Source organism: Triturus cristatus, chromosome 11 (genome assembly GCF_964204655.1).
Source record: "Triturus cristatus chromosome 11, aTriCri1.1, whole genome shotgun sequence".
Taxonomy (NCBI): domain Eukaryota; kingdom Metazoa; phylum Chordata; class Amphibia; order Caudata; family Salamandridae; genus Triturus; species Triturus cristatus.
In genome coordinates this window covers 875228932-875245214 of record NC_140594.1, presented here as the reverse complement: position 1 = coordinate 875245214, position 16283 = coordinate 875228932, and the positions used below count along the sequence as shown (strand labels likewise).

The following is a 16283-nucleotide window of genomic DNA, read 5'->3' as shown; positions in this document are numbered from 1 at the left end:
TCCTAGGATGCTTGATTCTGGTCCAGGGAAGACATGGCTTGGCAGTTCGGGCTGGACTGTTCCCATGAGGCACAGGGTCAAGACTGATTTGCATATGGCCATGTCTGAACTGGGGTGGTGTGGTGAGCATAATAACTATGGATTAAACCCAGATCTGTGACTGGGGGTGAATGTTTTGCCAATGTGCAGCATTCCGTCCATCATCTTGTGTGTTTTGCTGTTCGCCCTATGTGGAAAGGGTATGCCCAGACGTGGGTCCCGTGCTCACTACGCCACTGGAGTCAAGCTATCCTGGCTGAAGAGGGGTGAAACCCCGAAACCGGTCCTAGGATGCTTGATTCCGGTCCAGGGAAGACTTGGCTTGGCAGTTCGGGCTGGACTGTTCCCATGAGGCACAGGGTCAAGACTGATTTGCATATGGCCATGTCTGAACTGGGGTGGCGTGGTGAGCAAAATAACGATGGATTAAACCCAGATCTGTGACTGGGGGTGAATGTTTTGCCAATGCACAATATTCCGTCCATCATCTGGTGTGTTTTGTTGTTTACAGAAAGCTAACATGTTTTTTCTCTATAGCACTCTTTTTAGAAATAGGTTAATCAGAGCTCATCAAACAAAGCATGGCAGCCGAGGAGCATGCCTTAATTCATGCTACCGATTTAATTGATTTAAAACCGCTGCACAAGGAGCCTTGGATAATCTGATCTGGCATGAGCTAAACTCCCACCTGGGTGTCTCACTATATAGAAAATATGGGCCACATATACAAATCTTTTTGCCAGTTGCAAATGGGCCGATTCGTAGTAGGTCTATTTGTGGCCCTCTGGAAATCGCGAATGAAACTCAAATGAGTTTCATATATTTGAAATAGCGATTTCTAATTGCGATTCATAGGAAGTCGCAATTAGGAACTCTTTACTTTACCAGTTTCTCTGAGAGCGTTGGAGAGTTGCTCTTCTGCTCCCCCCACCACACATACTTTTATTTTAAAGTGTTTGCCTCTATGTCCTTTGAATGAAATGCTTTATTTTTTCCAGCCGCAGCGCTCTTTTGAGCTGCAGTTCGTGTGTAGTTATGCCTAAGAGTGAGGGTGTGGCTTGATTGATAGAAATTGAGACTCCAGGGAAGAAGCCCCGGCATGAAGTGTGCATGTCGAGTTGGACTGGTTCGTTGTAATGCCCAGCTTGACATGCACACTTGACAAATAACAGGTACTTCGATGTGCAGCACCTTTGCCCCTAGTATGGCATGCTTGTATGTCCAGCAATTTGAGGATGATTTTATCCATAGCCCGATCAACCCATTTTTGAAACATCTTAAAGTTTGGAAACGATACATAGGCGACGTACTGATAGTGTGGAATGGAACAGAAGAGGACGCAACAGCATTTGTCCATTGGGTCAACTCTAAAGACAGACACCTCAAGTTCACACACACTATAAATAAAAACCATGCAGTCTTTCTGGACTTGGATATTACACTTACCAACGAGGGGATAGCAACCAGGGTACACAATAAGCTCACGGACAGGAACAGTTTACTCCTATATGAGAGTTACCACCCCAAAGCCCTCAAACAAAACCTACCGGTCGGTCAGTTCCTCCGGGTCAGGAGGAATTGCTCTGACAAAGACACCTATGAGGAACAGGCAGCACATCTTGAGAAGAAACTCATCGAACGCCACTACCCAAGAAAAATGGTGAGAAAGGCGAAGAAAAGAGCAGGAAACAACTCAAGAGAAGCACTTTTGGAAAACGTAGAGAAAGAAAACACAGGAAGACCAGTGTGCGTCACCCCGTTCACCCCAGTATCTAACTTAGTCCAAAAAATCATCAGAAAAAAATGGCATATATTGAACAGTGCTGGCAAACAGTGGGAAACACCTTTGTTTGCATTCAAACGCAACAGAAGTTTACGGGATGAGGGCGTTGAACAACAGAGACTCTGGGATCAGCCACGAGCAGTGGGACACTTTTCCTGTGGCGGATGTATATCATGCAATCTCACCAAGCACACAAAAGAAGTGGGTATAGGCACGGCCAAACCATGGCAACTCCGAACATTCAGTAATTGTAACACCGAAAATGTTGTGTATTTGATAACATGTCCATGCAACCTCCAGTATGTGGGCATGACAACAAGGAAGATCAAAACCCGCATTAATGAACACCGAAGCACGATCAGGTGCAAAAAAACAAACACAAGGATGACACGGCATTTTGTTGAAAAAAAACACAATGACACGGATCTGAGCTGGACCATCATTGAGATCATGAAAAAAAGCAAATTCGACTTAACTAAAGCCCTACACGTGAGGGAGCAACGATGGGTCTATCGCTTACGATCCCATGAAAGGGGCCTTAACGATGACATCCCGTGGCTTCAACTAGTGCGATGATATTTGTCCATTAGCATGACAGCTATCTCTTCAAGCTAAGCTCCACTCTATACCTACAGGAATAGTATATTCCCCTTTTACAGAGCGCACACAATAGGGCATTGATACCATCTACATGCTCTCAACCACGTTTGGCTTACACCCCTGCATTAACAACATGTACTGAATCAGAGATATAAATATATCTTTTCTGAATATCTTTTCACTGAACACACTTACACATCGACTCCTAGTAACTCCCAGTAACTCTACTATCAGATCGATGCACGCATGCACACCACAAGGCGGGCGCCACATTTGTGACCATTGTGCAATCCATGACATCTTCGTTATTTCGCCCCCGCATACAATACTGAACCGCATGCAGTGTTACTATGCACGCATCCATACCATTAGGCGGGCTTCACCTTTGTGATCACTGCGCAATCCATATTGCTATCTCGCCCCGCATTCAATACTGAACCGCATGTAAAGTTACCCTGACAACGGCACACGCCCCCACGCGCCTTAGCAATTTGCGAGTCCCCGTCAGGGCATGTTTTTTTCTTGAGATGATCCAATGTGTCAGCAGCACCTACATAGCGCATAGTTTTATTTTTATTTCTTAACTTTTCGCTCTTTAATACATTTAATATAAGCCCTTTTCCACTCTTCTTATGGGCATACGTTATGGGCATACGTTAGCATCTTACACACTACGTAATACAGGCAGCACTCATCCTTTGCCCTCAGCGCTCCACTCTTCGTCCGGCGCGCGCGGCGTTACCATGCCAACCAAGCACGCACTGACGTACTATGGCCAATCGCGAGCCCACACTTTGACGCATGCGGCGTCCCTTCGACAACTGAACACGCCCTGACTGGTACTTCAGTCAACCACGAAACCCCGCTGGCCGCCCCCAGCCTCACATCGAATGGGCATACCTGGCTTCGCGTACTCTCTTGGACACGCCTATAACGCCATCTTGAGTTCAGGCATGTTTTTTCTCGATCGCCCGGGACACCGGAAGACGCACACCAGACAACACTTATTTTTCTTTAACTCGCGCCAATCTCACCAATTAGTGACACGGCCACACTATATATGACCCCGGCCGCTCCCTCTCATTCCGACATTCGGGAGGACCGGGAGCAGCCGCATAGGACTCAGGAGGAATACATTTCCTGTCATAGTAAGAGTGTGAATGAGTTGAGAGACATGCGAGTAATTACGTACTCGATCGGGTGCACGAGTGGATGTTTACCGAATGTTTGGAGATCTTCCTCCACCACTTTGACTGATGAAAACTGTGGTTTTTATGTTTCTTTACAGAGCGGACAAACAGGATTTTTCTCCTCCCCCTCCCCCCATGGGGCAAGTAATCCTTACAATTAGGGTAAGACAAGTAGTAGCCTTCAGCTACTACCACCTCTCCTTTTCCACTTATGTGTACACAAATAGAGTGTCACAAAGTCACGTGCAATAATCACTCACCAATAGAAACCAATGCATGCATTGTTCTCTTTTCCTTTTCAGGTTTTTGACCCAAAAATGTTCTAAATAACTCTGATTTCTCCCATATTCTCTGTAGGATTTACCGTTGGAAGCCATTTAGGAAGTGGAGAGTGGCCTTGGCCACACCCGCACATTGGTAGTATCTTGCCACCAGTTGGTAAGAACGGAGCCCCCTGTATATTTAAGTCCTGATGAATGCCTTGGACCCAACTGGGCCGACACGGCAGAAACATGTTGACCACCCACGAGACGGTTAGGGGACACTAATCACCCCATTCACCGTCCTATGCTTTTAATATCATATAGTTATCAGTCACATTAAAATAGCACTTCTGATAACCATAATGATTTTTAAATCCACTCACAATATCACGGGCCCCCACTTAGCTATTTAGAAGTGCATCCCTGTCATCAGGTGTATGCCCGCCCTCTAACAAACGAAGGTTTTAGAGGGCGAGGACTGGCCGATGATGAAGCATGACACCAGGTGGTGTGTGAGACCAGTCCGTTACTTTTTGTGAGATGCCCACACTCACGACGTTCTTGTAACTACATTTGGGTCATCACACTAGGAGCAGCTTTCTGTGGTAAATATTCAGTATTGGAGGCTGCCAGCCATGCCTCTTGTTCCCCTCTCCACATATAAAGTGGAGCCCCTTTTGTGATTAGATGACGTCATGCAGTAACTTCTCCACTAGTGAGAAGTGAGCAGTGTGAACATGCGCACATCCATGTGCCTGCAGTCATTGCAGTCAAGGAAACAAAACGGACCGCCTGTGCCAGGGCACAAAAGAGAGCCAGATAGAGACCCTTTTTGAGACCCCCTTTGAAAAAAACTGAGCACCGGTGAGACCCGGCCCACTTAAAGCCCTGGCTGCAGCATGCACAAGACCACATGGCATCTTGGCACACAGGCATTGCCCAATTTATACTGAAGTCTGCGTATGTGGTACCTAGTAGGGCACTTGCTTGCTCCAATTTGGAGCCAATTCAACAGTTTACCGTTTTTGAGCCCCAGTTCTGTACATCTATATATGTGCCTCAGAATAGCAACTGCTGTACTCAACACGGACTCCGTTGATTTAATCTGTCGGATTTATGTCATTTTTTTTTTGTATGAACTGTGCATGGTATACAAATACATTTAAATTGGACTCGAAAGGCAAGACAGACCAATTGGCTTCGCCAGTGATTGTTTTCTATGTGTGTTTGGTAGACCTAGTGTGCCTTTCACAGTTTTAAGGCCATTTAAATTTAATATTTTATAATGATGTCAAAATGTTTATTTTTTTATTGCTTTTGACAAATATTTTACATCAAGAATATATAAGCAGACTTCCTCACAGACTAGACTGACTTCTTCAATAGCTGGACCTACCGGCCCTTCGAGATGCGTATTAAGAGTGAATCCAGAAATATTCATTGGGGGTGCTGAGCTGCTGAAATCAGACTAAATCTCGGGGAGGGGGAGGGGGGCTATGCGCTGCAAGGGAAATGAGGAATTACTGAGGGGGTCTGATACGGAATCACCAACTCTCTGTCAGTTATCCATTTCTTACTGGTGTTCCAGGCCCCAGTTACGCCATCCTCTTAAGTTACCCGTTCCCAGGGCTGTAAGTGGAGTGAAAAAACTGCGGGGGGGGGGGGGTCCTCTCGAAATGGAGTGAGGGATGTAATTAAGGGCTTGGTTCAAAAACACGTAAGCTAATACATCTGTGCTTAGCATAGTGTGCGGCATGACTGGTATTTTGGGGTTCTGTCATTGCATCCAGATAAATAATAAAAGTAGCATTACACCTACAACAAGCCAGGAGTACTGGCTTTGTCAATGGTTGTTACTTGCATAAGCTAAATAAGCAACAACTACGGCTTCGTTGTATATACCATTGAACAAGCTTCATTTCTGAAATGATGAGACCGTGAAAGAACTAAAACTAGTCTCTTTAAAGTTACCCCAAAGGCAGTGAAGGGTGATACTACTGCAGAGTTCAGGTTTGTTTTTGACCCTGAGGATGGGGGCCAAAATGAAGAGCCCGATAGGGACCCGTCTAGGCACCTGTTTTTTAAAAACTGGACCCGGCCCACTTAAAGCCCTGCCCGTACCCCAGGTACTTGTAGCTCCGGGTTAAAATAACTAGGCCGCTTTCAATCAGGGCCTAGTGCACACCTACTTTAACAACCCTAAAAAGAAATGTTATTCTCATGAAAGAGATACAGCATATAAAGCATCCTGCCTACCTGCTAAGCAGTTGTCTGTCTGAAAATGTCCACATTTATACATTGCTAGCATAAAGCTTGGGATTACATTGTATCTGATTCCGTGCAATTGCACGCAGGTGGAGCTTCGATAGCAAACATAGCTGGGAGTTAGCAGTTCTGTACATAGTTTTTTATGCGGGGCAGTACATGGTCTGGTACATAGGCGAGATGCCTTCTTTATGGATGCATTAAGAATTTATTGTTAGTATGTAGTGCAGAGAAGAGCTTTATATATCTGCAGTGCAAGCTCTTGTCACAGCTGAGGCATGAAGTGGTTTTTAATGTATTCATAGTACAGTATGGACATGAGGCTGTTATATAGTATGCACTGTGTTTGGGATTCAAATATTTATTCATCATATACTTTCGAAACGGTGTGCTTGTCTGTTTCAAAGGCCGTGTTCTTAGTAAATGTGCGAAGCACAGCTGCACACATTGTTGGGTGCGTTTTAAATTGGACACTCATGTGACCATTTCCTGGAACACAGCAAATCAGTCTCTGTTTCAACTGGTGTGTGTGATGGAGAGGGATTCCAGAGCAGTGGGTGAAAATAGAGCTTGCTCGGGATTTGGTGGTGTTTATAGCTGCATCTATTTATATATAGGTTGCAGAATATTAGTTGTCTGCTGTGGTTATAGTCGTCTTCACACTGTTCTTAATATGGTCGTGGTTTACTTATGAATTAGCTGCAATGACAAGAAGTTGTTGACATTGTAATTTTGAATTGGGGTAGCACAATGTTATATAGAAAATGTACATATGATTGGTTGATGCACATTTTAGATTCCATTAAAAGTTCAGCAGGACAAGGACGACATCTACCACACCAGGACCTATGTCCACGAGTGCGGAATTTATCAACTGTGGTAAATACCTCCTATTTCTAATTTGTCAAGTAGCGATGAAGCATAAAATGCTTAGGCAGTGTTTACTACATTTTACCACACTAATGTTTGAAGCTTTTGCCGTTTATTTCCGTCTATATTCACCCAAGTAAAATTCACAAGGTTTTTCCAGGCAAAATCTAAACTTGGAATTCCAATCTATGGGCAGACTCTTATATTGCCCATGTATCCGAATTTAACTCCCTGCTGTCTGCCGTGATGTGTTTGTTGTCTTTTAAATTACAAGCAAATCATTTTGAAGCTATTTGATATATTGCTTTTAAGTCATACCCTAAAATTGCGATTTTCCTCGCTGAAGTGACTGGAACATATAATAAAAAAATAAAAAAACCAGACTTGTATCTTGTCTCTGATTGAATGACTTTGGGATGTAAGAAGACACTGCTTAGAATTCATTTAAAGTCAGAGTAAAAAAACGCAAGTCAGTTGTGCAGCACGTTCAGTGCCATCCTCTTGAATGAATTCTCAGAAATTCTGGAAAGATTATTGGACATTCCTTTTCAAAGTCGTTTTAAACCAACTGCTGACATCTGAATGGAGAAGGTTAGATAACACGTAATGTTGTTATGGCAAGAGCCAAGGCATGTTCAAAATGTAACTTTGCCTGAAGGATGGTTGATGAGTTAAACGTGAAATGTTTTGAAGGCTGAAATCTGAGACTCGTGAGGTACCTTTTACACGTCTCCAATTACACCACCCACTAAAACAATCTTGAAGGCAAGAAAACAAGAAAAGAGGGGGTGGCCCCCACTTGTAAATTTATCATTAATTCATACATACATGAATTTAAAACAATGTGCACAACATGTATATTTATTTTATAACTTTTAATCAATTATTCAGTGTTAAAGCACTCCACGAACATTGAAACTTGAATGTATTGCAAACCATGACTTGCACATCTAGAACAAGCTGGGAGAGCTATTGTCTTTGGATTGCTGTACAAAGTGTGGATATTTTGCAGTGTGGCTATAACTAATTTTAAAAGAGCAGTGTCACAAAACAAGGGCCAATGCACTTCTTTTTTTTTTAAAGTTCGTTAGCGCTGGAAGTCCTTTTTAAAAAATATTTTTTATAGCCATGCTGCACAGGAGCCCTGCTGTACACCATAAACAAAAAACAATGGCAGAGGAAAAAGTCTCGAAGGTGAGGCATATTGACTTTGCCAGTACTTGTTAGGTCTCAGCACAACACTCCTGGGGTTCAGAGCAAATCAGTTAACCTCCCCATGCCTCAACAAGAAAAAGAAAATGATCTTTGGCAAAAACCCCATGACATAAAGGGCAGTTGCGCCCATGTGTTCGTGAAAATACGCTTGGAAGCAAGCAACATTTGTTGTCACAATAAACATCCATTTCAAAGGACAAAAGGGCTTATTTGAAGTGCATGTGACATAGTAAAACATGGCTACAAATGGCAAGAGGTTCACCAAGGACGAAGGGATGAAGATTAAAAGTAGTACTTCAATCACAGCATGATCAGTGGTAGGGCAGCAATCAAGCTGAAGCAATCAGTGCTTGGTCTATGCTCCAGCCGAAAGAAGAGAAAACAAAGCCTTCTCACGTGGGCTAATTCAAAGGCAGCAAATAAGAGTGGCAATGAAGCCAACTAAATTTAGGTAATGGACGGACTGCAGGTCCCTTGTCTTCAAACTTTAACACTCATATTAAGTACTGTAGTCTTGATTTAGAGTTTGTCCATTAAAGTTCAATGATGGGGTCCCACATAAGGGGTTTTGTTTGCTTTAACAATAGTTCTGAAAGCAAACAGTTCAAGTATCTTATGTGGGAAAATAGCGAGGGAAATGTCCCTAGTTAATCAAACACTCCTCCACACTCTATGTGTACAAAGCCAATGCGTTTCAACCTCCATCTTGTTAATCTATTTTGTTTCTTGTTCAATGTACTTGAACCCTCCCCCATGATCCTAAACAGAATCAAACCCAGTCGGGTGTAAAACCCAAAAAAGAACCTAGCACAGCAGCTAAAGTTCCTTGCCATTTATGTGTTGGTATATCTGTGTTTGTGGTTGCAAGGACAGGGGAGATGCTGTATTTTTGATCTAAGGGTTAGCCTGGAGATCTGGAAGTGCCCAGCCCTCATACGAGTCGTTATAGGGTGGAAAGATCACAGGAGACTTCTTCTAGTGTTTGTGAAATTAATTTATGTATCCAGAATGTGGATCAGGTTGTGATGATCGACAATATTGATGGCTGCCAAGAGGACTTGCAAGACCAATTGTTAAGATATCACCATTGTCAGTGATGAAAACTGTGCAGTATATATCTTTGATAGTTGCCATCTTCTACAGCGTAGTCTGTAGATACACTTGCAGGCATAGCATGCAACAGGTTTTGCTGTTGATGTGGTTAGTGCAGATGGATGGCAGTTGCTTTCTTAATAATCTTCCATGCGACAGGAGTGTTTGATGGGTTCGAAAATGGTAAGATCTTGGGAGTCGAACTTTTTGCTTTATTCTGAAGTAGGGATGATTAACATCTTTTGAGTGTATGCCTAGGTAATTAACTTGTATGATAGAGATTCTATCTGCAGAGAAGGGATGTATGTGTTTTTGCATAATGGGATTTACGGGATTCTATGCCCCTCTCCAGGGGTTAACTCCTTTGTGATGTTTGGGGTATTTGAAACTTAAGCCTTCATACCTTTCTTCCACAGAAGTTATCCACATATTTGTCCTTTCACTCACATGATGGGGATTCTAAAGGTACCCAGGGGTTGTTTAATCTGCTGGAGGAAACTGAGAAAATAGCAAAAATGTAGCAAACGTTAGTAAAAAGTGCTGTGCAAGAAAGTGTGTTTTTTGTTCTAAAAGTGCCATCGACAAAAAGTTTGCTGTTCTAGATCTCTTGTGGTGCTCCTGAAGAAACTCATCATTGAAATCGAAAAGCAATGAAAGTAAGAAAAGAAATCAATATAGGTGACAATGTTTTCATCTGTAAATTTTGCTTTGATGGCCAATCTACAAAAGTAATATACCACTGCTTCCCTCTGATTCTTCTTGTTGCGGGGGTTTGCTGGTGATCTAAAAGCCTGAATTGGTGTAAATATCTATCATAGCTTTTGATAAAGAGAGGATCTGCTTGCAAGATTTGTTATTAAATCATCGGTTGCTATGATATGTAATGTTACAGAAAGCGCACATACACCAAACCGTTCCGTGGCTCTAGGGTAGAAGCAAACTAGTCAAGACAAACTACTGAAGAAGGAGATGCTCTAATTATATCCTTGTCGGAAAAGCAGAGTCTTAAGTTTGAGGTTATTTGTATATCAAGAGAAAAGGAGCTTGTGCTACAGGGGGGTGGGGACAAGACTGATTTTTCAACAGCCTAGGCACCATCAGGTCACCCCCCCCCCCCCCCCTTCATGAGAAAGCTGCACTGGCTTCCCATCTCTCAGCGTTGCACCTTTAAGGTATGCTGTCTCATCTTTAAATCCCTGGATGGAAGGAGCCCGAAATTCCTGGACAGCCTTATTCATAGGCATATACCAACGTGCAATTTGCGCTCGGCCCGCTATTCAAACAAGCTTACGAGTAACTCCCTAGGGTCCGGCACCTCTCAGAGTAGCTCTATGAAACCAGCCCGGTGTACGCGCGCTTTACAAATCTTTTAACAATAAAAATAACATTCTGGGGGTTAGGAAAGAAATTCTGGCACCACCCATTCTCCTTTTTTAAAAATAAATTTCGGTACCAACATAACATTTTTAGAAGAGGAATGCTGTGTCCTGCTGGGTATGTATTTCAGAAGTCGAGAGGTAATAAAGACAGGACTTTTACCTTCAAACGTTTTTTAAATGATACACCCAGTGTTAAAGACAATCATTTGCTCCATAGGGAGCCAGTGGAGATCCCTTAGTAAAGGGGTGATGTGACATAGTTTAGGCTGCCAATATTTTGGACAAACTGCCTGATTTTGGGCTACTTGGAGCCTATCAAGGAGGGAAGTACAATGTAGAAGGATTTGGAGTAGTCTAGCCGAGATATGGCGAAGGCAGTGACAACTTGGATAGGAGCATCAAAGGTAAGAAACTTGGAGATTTTTCTTATCCTGCGGAGCGGTAGGAAGCAGGAGGCGATCAGTGCACCTAGTTGGAGTTTCATTGATAACTCGCCATCAATAATAACTCCGAGGACTTTTACAGATTTCTATGGGGAAGGGAGGTACCCCATGTCAGATGACCAGAAGGATGCATTCCAGTAATCAATTTTGCTTTTCGTGATGGCAATCTCGATTTTGTCCGTGTTGAGTTTAAGATGGTTGCTTTTCATCCAATTGAGGATAAAAGCATGTTTTAAAAAAAAGTTTTCATTCGACATCGGGGAGTCGTCAAGCTTAAAAAGTAGTTGCATATCATCGGCATAATTGTAAATTATGCAATTCATGTTTTAAGTTCATATTGGATAAAATCTTTCCTAAAAGGACATTCCCAATCAAGCGCCAGGCCTTGTAACCCTGCAGCCTTGGCACGATCCACAAAGAGTATGATCGACCGTGTTGAAGGCCGCTGAGAGATATAAGAGAACTAAGGCAAGGGTAGAGTGTTTGTCACATCCCCTATGCATATCATCGGCCACAGAAAGCTTACTGATTCCATAGAATGTGTGGGTCAAAAGCCAGCTGGCTAGAGTCTAAGAATTTAGATTCTTAAAGAAATACACCTTGTGCTACATGGCCCTTTAGCACTTTTGCCAAGAAAGGTAGATAGCAATGATATCAGGCGATGGTTTTTCAATGCAAGAGGATCCTCAGCTGCTTTCTTGTGGAAAAGAAGCACTACAGTATCTTTAAAAGAGATAGGTACTAGGCTTTGACAAAGAGAAGAATTAAGAAGGGTCAAAGCTGGACCAGGGAAGGTATTGAAGACCTATTTTAGGATATAAGAGGGTCAAGGATCATTAGGTGAGCCTGATTTTACTGTAACCAACAGTTCTATAAGAGGCTATTACTAATAGTAGGGAAGATAGCTAAGGTGGAAGGATTCTTTGCATTTGTGTCAGTTCAGAGTGGAAACCTGGCTAAAGCAGAACATCTGGGTGACTTTACCGGCAGGAGTGAATTAATCTTCTTGTTTGTTTTGATGATTTGTTTCTCCCTATTTACTAGTGAACACTCATTGTTTGTCTGCTAAAGAGGTTAATACGTTTGTGTTCATTTTGAACAGGCTATTGACTCCACGGATCCTTTCCAGGCAATGGATAATGTAATGGCAAACATGAGAAAACAAATGTTTGACGTGCAAAGGAAAATTGTAAGTGGTAACATTTACCATTGGGAAAGTGCATGGTCTCAGTGTGTATTTTACCTTATTGCTTAAGTCTTTACAATTTTGGGGAGTTTTCTCCTTTTGTTGTGATGCAGATTAACCTACAAGCCCTCCTTTTCTGAAAATTGATTGTTTCGTAAATGACTTTTTTCTTTTCACAAGAGCTTTACTAACTTGAAACAAGAGTTTCATATGGCTACCTTTTCGGTAATGGTGTATAGTTTATTAATTAATTCATTCCTCAGAGGTGGACATGTGGAGTTCTTCACTTGATATTCTGTTGTATGTGTTAATTCGAAGAAAAAATACTTAAATATCTTATTGGCTATTTTTACATTGGACACTGAAAGTTGATGATGAAGGTCTACATTTTTAAAATACCTTTGTGCCTCTACTTTTTCTGGAGCTATCCAGAAGCTCTTATTTGCAAGAAAATGGCACAGTATTGCTGTTTGCTTGTTCACCAGCATTTTCACACATGTTGCTGTCGAATAAAACAAACTCATGGATTGATTTGGAAATTGCTGTGGTGGTTCTGCGTTACCTTGATGTGTGTTGTGCAGTAAGCCCTTCTTAATTTTATAGATTGGAATTTGTAAATTTACATTTATTTTCATTTGACTTGCAAGCTATGTACCAGCTCAGAATGCTTTGGATTCTATCATTCCTTCAACATACAGCGAATACTTAATTGAAGACTACAATTAATGTTTCTGCATGGATGAATGCCTAACTCACGAAAGTAATGAGACACGTAGAAGACTAAAATATTCTGTATGGAAGCAAAATAAGCCATTTTTATTATGGTAGTAACACATTTACAAATATTTATTGTGTGGCTATGCTTCACTATGCATTAGCTGTTTTTCTGTGTTTTCAAGCAGCAGCCATATTTGATATTATGTAAACATCCTTTTACCTAGAGCAATGCAAGTAAAAGATACAACACATATCCTTGGATAATGAAAAGATCATGCGTAGATTACATGATTTTATGGCGCTTGCGCAATTCTGTCAAACCCATTATACTAAGTATGTCTAGGAGCACATTGGGTCATGTGAAAGGCATCTGGCGAAAGTGGCTCCTGAGAGTTCATTATGAGCGTCTAATGTTGCTGGCCAATGTGGAGCACCTTCCTTCATTTTAGAACTATGAGACTCACATACTCCTAAACGTAAATCCAAGAAAAGCAAAAAGAAGCACTGTTTGTAGCATAGCACCAGTTCCATACTGTTGGAAAGTGGGTTATTGGCAAGGGCAAATGTAGGTCTGCCACTGGCAATAAGGCCTCTAACACATGGTAGGACCCAGCATAGGTCTTAGAAAATTATTCCTATGCTCAACCCTTGGTAACGTGGCTGCGAGCAGGCAGGCTTAACTTCAAAGACAGGTATGTAAAACATTTAAAAACACCATTTCAGTAAATAATTAGGACTCAACACAAAATAAAAATCCAACACCAATTTATAAAAATAGGTAATATTTGTATCTTTTAAATGACACCAAAACGAAAAATATCCACTGTAGGGAACCAGAGATGTGAATTTTTAAAAATTAGTCACTTTATAGTGCTTAGAAACCAACAGTGCCCCTTTTAGTCATTTCGTTTTCTCTGAGAGGGACACACCTTTAGAAACTGTTCTGGAGAATCTCACCAAATGTGTGGTGCGCCTTCTCCAGCAGGCGGGGTCCAGTTAAAACTCTTTCCTGAAGTTCTGCTTGCGGGTCCCAAAGTATCCAACACACAATCCAAGGTTCTGGAATCTCCAAGAGGGTCCTTGAAAGTGTGAAACTTCAATTTCGCAATCCACTTGAACAAAACCCTTACAAATCCCCTGGTGCTTCAGGCTGGGAATTCTTTGTGGGGATGTCCAGGTGAGCTCTGTTAACCTGTAGCTTGCAGGGAGTCCACTCTTTAGTCCTTTTGCTGCAAGGTAATCCACAGGGCTGCAGTTTCAGTTGGTGCAGTCTTCAGAGGTCAGGCCTTAGAAATATTTGCACAGTAAAACTTCTCAGCAGGGCACTTCTTGCTTCAGTAAGTTTCAAGCAGCAGATCTGGAGGACTCTGCCCCTCTCAGATACTTATTCAAAATTCTCTGGGTCAAGCAGCAGGTCATTCCTGACCAGGGTAACTCTTCAAGGCGATGACTACTTCCTGTAGAGTGTGGCATCATTTTGTCCCAGAGTGCAGCAAATTTTCCAAATCCATAATGGCCGAATTTCCAGCAGAGCGTCAAGACCTGGATAAACACCCCCCCAGGGATGGCTTATTTCCCTATACTCTCCCTCTACCATCTGCACATACCTTCCTTAAGCCTAGCCCTGACTCTGGGTCAAGAGTGTCAAAGTGAAACTGACACCAAGGCCTCCCCTCTGCCTTTGAGGAGCATGGTTTACAACTCCACCCCCTGGCCTAGCATTCCTATGGAACAGCACACTGCCCTCCCAGCAGAGTTGGTAAGCCCAGGGGCTCTTTATCACCTCTTCAAAGCAGCCTGGCTAATCCACTTAACTCTGACCAATCAGGGCAGACCACTGAAAGGCTGAATTTGGACTTACATACAAGAAAGTCGTATAACTTCTTGTATGTACATTTTAGGAGAAATTCAACAATATGATATTGTTGGATTTAGCACTGTTATTCTGATAAGTCTTTGAATGGCGGCTCTAGGTCCTTCCTAGCAGTAGTTATTATTTAATAACTTCCTGCAATGTTAACCTATAGGGCCTGGGATTTGCAATGGGGAGAATGACTTGGGCCAGTTTTCTAGCACCAGGGCTTATAAAAACATATTTTATAAGTATTTTCCTAATTCCTACAGGCCCCCTCCCTCTGTGCAACTAGGGGAGACTTTAGGGGTTCTGAATCTGCAGAAATATTGCAGATCCTCCTTCCACAGTGCGTCTAGCATCAAAGTCGAATTTGAGCAGCACTTTACCACAATGTGGGGAGTGAAATGTGAAATTTCACTTTACCCAGGCATATAAAAACTCATTTTATAGGGGTGTACCGTATACATATCTGACCCCCACCCCTGGGATACCTAGGGGAGACCCTGGGGGTCCCTAATATGCCAAAACATTGTAGGTTATCCATTTTTAAGTGCCACTACCACCAAAGTTGATAAGGGGCACAATTTACTGTCACCCAGGGCTGTTTTTAAACTGACCTCAGGCTTCAGCAGTGCACACATGCAAGTGCAGAAAAAGCTGCTGGCCTCTAAACTGCCATGCCCCAGGGTACTAGGTACTTCTAGGTAGTTTCAATCCCCTGCCCTATTATATACTAGGGGCTTATGGGGTAAGTCATGCCAATTACAGGGGTACCCCACCATACCATAGTGTACCCTAGTGTATGTTGGGTGTTTTAACTGTATTCTAATGTGTTCCTTTTCAGCTTGGCACTGGCCCTGGGCCTGGTTAGACAAAGCCCAGGGTCAGTCAGAGTCAGTTACCACCAGTTCCAGTCAGCAAAAAGTTGGGGGGGGTGCCCAGGGCACAGAATGACTTTGCAACATATACATTATCAGGGCACGTAACCTCAAAGTCACTGGTGAAATGTTAGAATTAATGACAGGAGAACACATCACAAAGCGTATTCCATGGAGGGACTCTAAGAGGAAGATGCTGTCATCTCACTAGACGTGGAGTGGGCAGGACACTTTCCTATCAATTAGAAACACTAGTACTCCATACAATTGACAAAGATATTAGTTGGCAAAGATGTGAAGAGCTTTACACTCCAGAGCAGACTCCTTGCAAGAGGAACCATCTGTAGATGTCAAAATCTTGAAAGAAGGCCTGGCGAGTCAATCCCTCAAGAAGAAGCCCTTAAGTGTTCATTTGCCCCACAAGTCCAGCCTGAAAAAGCGGCGAGCTCCAAGCAGAAAAAATAGAGATAGAGATATTAAATATGCTAAATCTTAAAAGACTGAGCGC

At 42.6% G+C, this 16283-nt stretch overlaps 1 protein-coding gene across 2 annotated transcripts in view; it reads left to right on the top strand.

Moving 5' to 3' along the window:
* The window catches only part of MLF1 (myeloid leukemia factor 1), a 179956-nt gene that overhangs the window by 45358 nt on the left and 118315 nt on the right, over positions 1-16283 (top strand). The window contains exon 3 of one of the 2 annotated variants that reach the window (XM_085634741.1): positions 12242-12328. The exons of the other annotated variant lie outside the window; for it this stretch is intronic. Within the exon in view, the coding sequence (XP_085490867.1) occupies positions 12242-12328 (87 nt within the window). The remainder of the gene's footprint in view (positions 1-12241; positions 12329-16283) is intronic. 2 annotated transcript variants of the gene reach the window in all.